At 52.0% G+C, this 11,159-nt stretch overlaps 1 protein-coding gene across 1 annotated transcript; it reads left to right on the forward strand.

Moving 5' to 3' along the window:
- Nucleotides 1–8,394: 8,394 nt before the first annotated feature.
- On the forward strand, nt 8,395–9,519 carry LOC134541836 (uncharacterized protein K02A2.6-like). Its single transcript, XM_063385532.1, has one exon. The coding sequence runs from the start codon at nt 8,395–8,397 to the stop codon at nt 9,517–9,519; it is 1,125 nt and encodes a 374-aa protein (XP_063241602.1).
- The last annotated feature ends 1,640 nt before the right edge of the window (nt 9,520–11,159 follow it).

Below are 11,159 nucleotides of genomic sequence, written 5' to 3' on the forward strand. Positions count from 1 at the left end.
TGACCAACTTTAAAATATAATAATTAATATACAAGAATTGTTTAAAAATTCTGTAAGTAAATATTATAGAATATAATTGAGAAAAACAAAAAATACTAAAAGAAACTAACCATATCTCTTTGAGCCCAAGTAATTACTAAATATTTATGATCGGATGACAAATATGATAATTTTTTCTACTCAGAATCACAAATTTTAAAACTATTTACATAACCAAGCAAACATTAGAAAATCTGCTGGGACAAAAACCTTACATAAATAAAATAATTTAAAAAAAAAATTACTCACAGTAAAGCAACCGAGGTTTACTGCCCTTTACAATAGGTAAATGAGTTTACTAAATATTTATTATGTTTTTATAACCAGAAATAAGACTTGGTTAGGTTTTCTCTAAATAAAAACTATTTAGTCTTTTAACAGGTATTTGAACATTTGCAATATGTTTTATAAACATAATTGATATTTATTTAATGTTTTAAATGTTTCTAATGATTTGTTTGCTTTATCATGAAAAAAAAAATAGTTCGAAGATATTTTTAAATTTTGTTTACTCATTTAAGTTTTTGTATGCTTTTACATTATTAGTTTTTTAGATTAATGGAATCATATTGATCTCACCTATGGATGGTCTCACAATTACTATCGGTAAACCTTTTCCGTGAATCAAAATGACATTCTCGGAAATTGCTTTGGAGAATACATACGAGTTTGGCCATGGGTCAATTAACCTAAAAAATAATAATAAAAAAATTACTACAAGTAAACAAATATGAATACATTATTATAACTAAAGACATTCATGATATTTTTTTGTAAATACAAACACATGATACACATTATATTTTTGATTCACAATTTGGAAAAGGAGAAATTGAATCCTAAAAAATCACTGTGCTTGAACATGGGTAAAATTATTTTCCTGTAATGAATTCCCTTGCTTGAGTGGGTACTGCCTGGTATAAGAATACCTATAAATCCATCAATAAATGGGTTGTAACAATAAGAAACTAATGAAATATTCTCACTTACTTTGGGTTTAAAACTGTGAGCTCATATTCTGAGAATTTATTCACCATGGCGAGTGTTTCTTCCACTGACATGGGTGGCTCATAGAAATCCTCCTTAATTACGTGATGAGGACAGTTGGAATAGGCTGTTGACACGACCACTGCAACCTGTCAAAATATTTTACATAAATTTCCATCCTGGTACCATATGGTAGGCCTATTCTTTAACAGGGAATACATATAACTGGGCATACAAATAAGCTGTACTGGATGGGAAATGATGAGAGGAGGGGAAACGGAGTAGGCTTGTTAGTGAAGGAAGGATGGCAGGTGGAGGTAGAAGGTATCAGTGATCGGATTATACAATTTGCATTGGGTATGACAAAGGAAAGAAACTGGAGGTGCTCCAGGTGTATGCACCATAAGTTATTTAAAAGTTAATGTAGTGTTATGATGTTAGTGTGTCAGCTTCTTACAAAAGGAGAAACAACTTTACAGAGCTTTAGGTAACTTCTTCTTCTATATGTTGACGTCCCTCGGCTTCTGGTCCCTATTTCCCTGTTTGCTAGAAATGTCCGTTATGCCCGTACTGCTCTCGTCGGAGAGGTGTGGGTCCAGGCCGACGTGGCCGGGACCTGGAAATGTGGGACCTGGAGGGATGGTGAGGTAGAGTGACAGGTAGATCGAAAGGACCACTCGCTGTTAATCGGTTCACGAGCTCTTTTATTGCGTTCAGAGAGCTTGCCGCGGCCTGGCGGATCCGTCGCGGGTTGCGCGCCTCTCCCACGATGACCCGGACTCCCGGTAACCGTCTCGTACGGCTCTCTCGTCCCGACGCGTACTGGCAGATCTCCTACGTAACAAAGTTCCTGATAGTCCACTAGTTCGTGATGGCACGTGACGCGTGCGTAGTTCCTACGTACTGACTCGTAACGTCGGCGATAGTTCTGCGACGCGTAACGAAGTTTACGCGTCCCGTAATGACCGGCCCGTGACGTAACTTACGTACTCGCAGCTCGGGCACCCAATCGCTTGGGCGGCACGACGTAGGCAGCACGGCTGCTGCTAAAGATGCTCGTCCTACGGCTGAGTCGCCGGACCGTGAGCTCGACACCCGTCTCGCGATCAGCGCGGAGCGGAGCGCACGTCCGCCGCTGCTCGAGTCCTGAGTTCAACTACTGCTCTCCCCCGCTCGTCCGCGGACCGTCGCGCGCGGGCGGCGGGGGAGTGGAGGGGAAATTGGCCGGCGTGGGAGAGCGCCACCCCTCGCGACGCGGATGAGCGCCAGGCCACGCTTACATACAGACACTGCGATACGTTTACAAGAATTACACGATAGTTGCCGATAGTTAATACATACATAACCGTTACACTATTTACACACTTAAACAAAGTCACTGTCATTTAAGCAAGAAACATATATACACGGAAATATTTACATAAAAACACTGGCATGCTAGGGCGCACGCGGGTGCGTCCCTAGCCGATGCACACACTGGGGTTCACTGGGGTTCACTGGGGGGGAAAACAGCCCCCCTCAGGCCCGCGTCGGTGGCCAGGTACGGCCTCTGTATCTGGGAGGGTACGACGACTGTCGTCAATGTAGTACAAATGCTTGGCCTGTGAGACGACAGTAACCATATCTTTAGACTTAAGTCAATATATCTTATCAGGATCTTTCAACTAAATTCAGCATCCAATACAGGCTGTTTGATGGGAGATAACAATATGGCTTACTTAAACATAATTTAACACTACATTAAAATACCATATATTTTAAAACAAAAATATATAACACATTTCTAGTAACAAATCAGTCTTGACTTTACAAAAATCATTATTTTAATATTAACACATTTTATAATTTTTATTTTTGGGAACTTCAAAACAGAATCCTAGAGAGTATACAACTATTTACCTTCTAAGTACCTTTCTATAACTTATAACTGACCTCCACAAAAATAATACTTAAATACTCCTCCTCTAACTCTAAGATGTTAGTCTCCTTATAGTAAATTGAACTTACTCATTTCCTTGTGACTGGCTATCACCCTGTGATATCTGCTGTGTGATTTCATCTCACTTTAAACTTTGTGCGCTCCTGCAAGTTACTATGAGTTCCTCCAGACCCGCGTGAACCTTAACGACTTAAAATTTTTGTCTTATAGCCATGATCGTTTCTTCTTCTGTTCCCAACAAACAGAGTCAGCTTAATGACTGCATCTTTAACTAACTGACTTGTTACCTCAGAGAGCCATAGCCTAATCACACTTTCCAGAATGTTTCAGCCCCGCCTTACACAAATTTCGTAACCAGGGCTCGGGCTAGCTGAGTGGTTCCTTTTTCGCCAGCATTGACGTCGTACTGCCTGTGACAGTGAAGCCCGCCAGTACCTTTCCCCGCTGCGAGACCACACCCCTAGCCTAGCCTATGCAGGCTGATGCTGCACCCCACTCTTAGGCCGGCCACGGTCAACGGCAGTCGACAACGAGTCATCAACTAGGACGGACGTGCCGTTCCCCACGTTTCCCATCCGTTCAAAAACCGTCAGGTAATTACGTGCGTGTGTTCATTGTGTTCAGCCACCATATAGCCTAGGAGCTTAGTAGTGCACGCTGGGGCCGACGACCCACCACAACTGCTAGATGCTTTAAGACTAGCCTGGCGCCCTCCCAGAGAACAAACACCTCAACAGAAACACCAGCAACTACTAGGCTCACCCCGGGTATCGAGTTCAAGACCCCGGGTGATGGCATTTGGCGCCCATGCGTGTGACAAAAATTAATAATTCCAGTGTTTTTCCGTGATCCGCCAACACCAAGGAAACCAGTGCACGTGAAACGGCCATCTCGTGCGTGTGAAGGAATTGGGGTTAGACAGGCAGGCGCGACCAGGACACCCGACAAAGGGCCCCCTCCCTTTCACTTCTAGACATTCGAAAGAAGGGAGACCGACCTCCCCTTCCCACCAGCCGGAGCTAACGCTCTTCTCTTTGTGCGACTGTCCGGGCAGCGGCCCACACCCCTCCCCCACGCTCCGAACCCCGAGAACTCCTTTACAGCCCAACCTGCTTCTCCCACCAGCCGAAGTTATCGCTCTACTCTTTGTGCGGTCGTCCGGGCAGCGGCCTAGCGCGCCACCCCTCCCTCCAGTGCGCGCGCACAAGTCCTCACCCCGACTACACAAACTTCACCGGACATTATGTGTAAATTTATTTTATATTGTTAAAAATTGTTACGCGATCTAATCCTTCTAAATTATATTAGCTACACCAAATCAACGGACACCTACCAGTGACGTCAACAACACAATTGCTCACCAGTAAAATGTAACCACACATTTCAACCACAGCCTGTGCAAACTGCTACCTACCTAAGGGCATGGACCTATTAACAGGGACACTACCTGGCATAACACATGCCGATGCGCACCCGACACGTTAAAATTCCCGATCAAGCAGGAAACAGTAAAGTCCACATGGGAAATGCAATGGAATCCTGCGTGGCCAGAGAAGGACGAAGCGGGGCTACCACCAACTGCACCGCCTGCCCTAGTGACCACATCACCAATCACGCACACCGCCATGGGAAACCCATCAGATAAAATAGAAACAACAGAGTGTGCAAATTGCGCACAGCGCGAGCAGAAGCAAGGCAGGCATGGGAACACATCGCTGACCGACCTGAGTGCCACATGGGGGGCACCGCGAATGGTGAGGAACATGGGTAGAGCAACACTACCGGAGTTCAGTGGACTGCCGCAGGAGAACCCGGGAGAGTTTCTACGGCAATGCGAGGTGCGTCTAGCGAGGGCGGTAATGCCACCTGACGAATGGGCAGAACGTGCGAGTGAGCAGCTGCGGGGCGTGGCACGTCACTGGTGGAGCCTCTGGGGCCAGTTTGGAATGATGCGGCCGGAGTTCACCACCAAGTTCATGCAGCATTTTGACACAGGAGAGGCGGTGGTACAGCGTACCTCCCAATTCTACGGGAGACAGCAGCGAGACGGGGAACCAGTGGAGCAGTTTGTCGCCCACAAACTGCAGCTGTTTCGGTGGATCATGCCGAACACAGAACCAACGGCAGCGCTGCCAACTGTCACCACCATGCTGCGTGATGAGTTTCAGCCCTTCCTCTGCTGCTACCGATACACCTCGGTAGAAGACTATGTACAACAGGCAGTGGCCACTGAAAGAAACCTCCAGATGGTGTGGCGCCGAAACCCATCAATGACAGACCAGGGGTACCACAGCCTAGCATTACCGGGCGCACCAGTGACCAACCACCAAGCCAGGCCATGTGAGCCTCAACCATCACCCAGGCGGCAGCGGGCCATCGAGGATGCACTGGCATCACACCAGAGCACCACGCAGCCAGGCCGCCGGGATAACCAGTCGCAACACAACCATGAGCGGCCACCTCAGTGCCAACGGGGTTGCGCCACTGGGGCATATCACTGGCACAGTGAATGCCCACTTCCCCCACCACTATGCCAGCAGCAGACAGTGCCACAGTCGGGAAATGGACCACCGGGGGTGCGGGACTGAGGGGCCCATCCTCCGCGAGAATGGCGCCATCTGCCACAACCTTCTCGGCTCTACCTGCTGCAACTCCCTTCTCGGCACCACCTGCCGCAACTTCCTTCTCGGCACCACCTGACGCAACTCCCTTCTTGGCACCACCTGCCGCAACTTCCTTCTCGGCACCACCTGACGCAACTCCCTTCTCGGCACCACCTGCCGCAACTCCCTTCTCGGCACCACCTGCCGCAAATCCCTTCTCGGCACCAACTGCCGCAACTTCCTTCTCGGCACCACCTGCCACAACTCCCTTCTCGGCACCACCTGCCGCAACTCCCTTCTCGGCACCACCTGCCTCAACTTCCTTCTCGGCACCACCTGCCGCAACTCCCTTCTCGACACCACCCACCACAACTCCCTTCTCGGCACCACCTGCCATGACCTCAGCCGGGGCACCATCTGCTGCAACCTCACTCTTGGCACCACCAGCCACACCACCAGCAGTGCTACTGGCACCATCCTTACCAACGGCATCACCGGCCACAGGACCAATGCCCTCAATGCCACCTGCACCACCACCTATCGGGATGATGCCAGGTACCACACCAACGCTGGGCCAACTGTTCCGGCCACACGACCACCTGCTGCACATCCCTGTGGAGGTGAATGGCCAGCCGACGGTGGCACTGGTCGACACAGGTGCGAGCCATGTGTTTGTCGCCCCAAGCCTGGTATCCCCGGGAGCACTCCAACCCCACCGCGCCGAGCTGCACCTCGCGACCACTACACGGCCAGGGATTACAGTGGGCCAAGCCGAACTCCAGGTAAGCCTTCGGGAAATGTCGACCACAGTTCTTGCCCTTGTTGTGGAGGACCTGCATGAGGACCTCATATTAGGACAGCCCTGGCTAGCATAGCATGATGCTGTGGTGGAGCTGAAGGCTGCACAAGTCCACGTGGGAACCCGGGAGCGATACACAGTGTATGCCACGGGGCTCGCACTTGAACCACCTGGCGAACCGCTTGCACTGGCGCAACTGCGTCACGATGTACCCCCGCAGCATCAGGCAGCTGTGGAAAAGGTGCTGCAAGAGAGGCATGATGTGTTTGCACTCGCCAACCCCCTGCAACGCACCACAGTGGCGGAGCATTGGATCCCAACCATGCATGATCAACCTATTCATGAACCACCCAGGAGATATGGCTTCCGAGAGCAGAGCGCCATCAGAGAGCAGGTATCGGAAATGTTACGGGATGGAGTCATCGAGCACTCCAATAGCCATTATAATTCATGTGTGGTGTTGGCCCCGAAAAAGTACGGCTCACTGCGTTTTTGTGTAGACTTTCGGCCCCTGAACGCCATCACCATCAGCTCACCTCCACCCCAGATCAGTGTCGAGTGCGCCATCGCAGGCTTAGGATGAGCCAAAGTGTTCAGCACGCTTGACCTCAAGGCTGGTTATTGGTAGGTGCTCATACGGCCTGGGGACCGAGGTAAAACTGCTTTTACAACACCAGATGGGCGGCGCTTTCAATTCAGGGCCATGTCATTTGGCTTAAAGTGCACGCCAGCCACCTTCCAGGATATGATGACGCGGGTGCTAGAGGGGTATGTCGGACAGATTGCATAGCCTACCTCGATGATGTCATTGTGTTTTCCGAGACATGGGAGGACCACATCCGCCACGTTGCCCTCGTCCTAGAGCGGCTCGCGACACATCACCTAACAACAGCCCCAGCCAAGTGTAATGTCGGGGCGCTCGAAGTCGAGTTCTTAGGGCACTTGGTGGATGCAGCAGGCAACAGCCCACAACCAGTCCACCTGGGAAAATCGCGGAGGCTGAGGTGCCGAGGACCCGCAAACAGCTACAATGTTTCGTGGGACTCGTTAACTGGTTAAGGAGCTATATACCGAACTTTTAAAATATCATTGTTCCACTCACAGACCTTTTGTCACCACGGTTGCGCTACAGGTGGGATGCGATCCCACAAAATGCCTTTGACTACATCAAGGACGCATTCACGAGATGCCACACATTGGCACGGGTGGACCCAGAGCGCTGCCTGTACCTGCAAACCGATGCCAGTGTCCTCGGGGTGGGAGCTGTGCTGTTCCATTTGGACCAAAATGGAGACCGTCAAGTCATCGACTATGCGAGTGCGAAGTTCGGCTCGGCAGAGTGTCGTTACCACAGTAACGAGCAGGAGTGCTTGGCTGTCGTGTGGGCTTTGAAGAAGTACCGCCCGCACCTGGAAGAAAAACCATTCACGCTCCGCACTGACAACAGGTGCCTGACCTAGCTGCACACCATGCAGGGGAGGAAGGGCAAGCTGATCCGGTGGGCATTGTTCCTGCAATCTTTTGACTTTGAAGTCGAACACGTCCCCGGAACAAACAACCAGCTGCCCGACCTTCTGTCTCGTGAGCCAGACGAGAACAGCGAGCTAGCCGACCATGAAGACTGGGAGGATATGCTGCCACCCAGCCACCAAAACAGGCAAGCCCAACCAGATGCAACATGCACGCGGATTACAGCCGATGCCCAGGAAGACAACGTACCACCGAGTACAGCAGCCGACGTTCACCACCGAGTTTTGGAAGCCCAAGGGACGTCACCAGAGGGAACATGACACCTGGTGTGTACGAGACGGGACCGTGTGGTGACGTACACCTGGACACCAAGTGGACTGGAAGACGTACGTACCACCTGAAGCCCGGGAAGCTGTACTACGGTTCTACCATGACCACGACCTAGCCGGCCACCCTGGCACCGACCAGACGAAGTGGGCTGTTTGCCAATATTACCACTGGCCCGGAGTCACCAGCGATGTACGCGAGTACGTGCGCGAATGTCAAGTCTGTCAATCATGGAAGGCACGACGGCGAGATGGGGAGGAGCACCAGCAGCCACGGGAACCCACCACAGCCTTCCAGACAATAGCGCTGGATGTGATGGGCCCATATCCACGAACACGAGGGGGAACAGGTTCTTGATTGTAGTAACTTACCTGTTCACCCGGTGGATGGAGGCCTATCCCTGTCGAAATGTGCGAGCCACCACCATCACCAAGATCCTGGCACAAGAGTTCTTGCTGCGTTGGGGCTACCCGCAGTCAGCCCTCTCCGACAATGGCAGCCAGTTCTTGGGCCGACAGTGGAGGACCTGGTGCGACGACCACCAAATACAGCACCACACCACACCCACATACCACCCGCGGGCAAACACCACCGAACGCCGCAACCAGGAGCTGAAGGTGCAGATGCGTATACGCCTCAGCTCAGACCATGCACAGTGGGACAGGCACATTTCAGATGCCCTGTTCTGCATGCACTGTCGGGTGAATGCGGCAACTGGTAGAACACCCGCCGAGATGGTTCAGGGACACAATATACCCCTTCCCGGTGAATGGGCCACACATGGAGTACCACCCTCGACAGATGGACCAGAAGAGCGAGACCGCCGGTGCACAGCCACACACGAAGAAGTACGCCAATGGCAAAAATTCTACGCGATGGAAATAACACCAATGACGAACCACACGCCACCCACCGTACAAGCAGGAGACCAAGTGTTTGTGCGTGTCCATCCCCTGTTGGCCACACCACGTAATTACTGCGCAGGATTGGCCCCCCGCTGGGGAGGCCCCTACATGGTACAGAGATGCCTGGGCCAGACCACATACCTCGTGCGCCTAGGTGGACGGCGGGTGAAGAAGATTCATCGTGATGACCTGCGCCTTGCCAAACTCCCGGGAGACAGGCTCCCAGAATTGCCTGTAACACTGACTCCACCAGAACACCCAGCACCCAGGAGAGAACTGGATGATCCGACCACCCCTGAGGGTGAGGGGGACGAGGACCAGAATCGTGGGCAAGTCTCACGCCGACGGTTCAGATGCCAACGATTACCACGAGTAATTATCACTGATGTCTCGGCGGATAAAAAACGACATACGATGCAGACGAGGCACCAAGTACACCACCGGTCGTGACCGAACCGTACGAGACTGACCCCGATGCACCTGTGTCACTGACCCGGGGTGCCTGGGGCCACCTGGTATCCCTGAAGGATGCCCACTTCACTGTCCATGTGATTGAGCCAAACGACGAGGCTAACGAACAGCCCCACCAGCCATCCCAGCACCCGTGTCACCTGGATGATAATGGCCTCGATGAGCCAATGACCCCACAGCGACAAATGCATCGACAAATGCGAACAAGGCTGTTCACAGGCGCAGACACCGCACCTGATAGGAGCAGCGACCACGCGCTGACACCACCCGCAATGGAACCAGAGGAGGACCGAACCAACCAGAACCCGAGTGGTCTGGCATCACCCGGGATTCCAGAAAGTGAAGAGACCATGTCGGCCACCCAAACTGACCTCCGCCAACATGACAACCTGACCGGATGGCCCCAACGGGTCAGACGGCCACCGAAATACCTCGCAGACTATCACCTGGGAACAATCCGAGGTGCCCGGTATGCTGATGAAGCCCCCAGGTTCACACAGTGGGATGACCTGTGAGCAGAGCGTGGGTTCTACCAGCTGCTGCCACTCCAAGTGCCTCCAGCTTGGACCTGCTGCCAATGCTAGGGGTGCAACAATGCTGTGGGGTACCGATCACAGGGAAAGACCGGGCTTCTCCAGGGGGGGGGGGGGCTTTTGACGTCGTACCGCCTGTGACAGTGAAGCTTGGTCTTTACCCCGCCAGTACCTTACCCCGCTGCGAGACCGCACCCCTAGCCTAGCCTATGGAGGCTGATGCTGCCCCCCCCCCCCCTCTCCTAGGCCGGCCGCGGTCAACGGCAGTCGACAACAGGTCAGCAACTAGGACGGACGTGCCGTTCCCCGCGTTTCCCATCGGTTCAAAAACCGTCAGGTAATTACGTGCGTGTGTTCATTGTGTTCAGCCACCATATAGCCTAGGAGCTTAGTAGTGCACGCTGGGGCCGACGACCCACCACAACAACGGCTAGACGCTTTAAGACTAGCCTGGCGCCCTCCCGGAGAACAAACACCTCAACAGAAACACCAGCAACTACTAGGCCACACCGGGTATCGAGTTCAAGACCCCGGGTGATGGCAGCATCACGTGGAAGCAGCATGCTCTGCTTACTTCACAGTGCAACCGCAAACCATCAGCAGATAGTCACGCCAGAGGCACAACTGTTAAAACGCCAGAGGAATTTGTTGTGCCAGCAATAGCCTCGTAACCCCAATTACTGAGTCACTCCACTGCGTAAAATGTGACACCCACCCAGAGTCCGAACCATGGAACACTAAAAAATTTTAATTCTCGAACATTACAACATGGATAAATAAAACTGAGTCCTCAAAATAATAAGAGCTGGTAAGTACACTACACACAAGAACTCACATTGAGAGAGACGCAGTCGCGACAGAGGGCGATGACCTCCATGGTGCCCTTCACATTGATGTCCACTGCCACCTTCAAGTGCTCGTCGAACCTGACCGTGGCGGCCAGGTGCAGCACGATGTGGACATGTTGGGTCAGGTGGTGGTAGTCCGAGTCACTGAGGCCCAGGCGAGGACTAGAGCAGTCTCCAGCCACGAACACTAACTTGTCCACCGAGTCTGGCCGCTCGCGCCTCAAGCGGTCAAACACCT

Source organism: Bacillus rossius, assembly GCF_032445375.1.
Source record: "Bacillus rossius redtenbacheri isolate Brsri chromosome 4 unlocalized genomic scaffold, Brsri_v3 Brsri_v3_scf4_2, whole genome shotgun sequence".
Lineage (NCBI taxonomy): Eukaryota > Metazoa > Arthropoda > Insecta > Phasmatodea > Bacillidae > Bacillus > Bacillus rossius.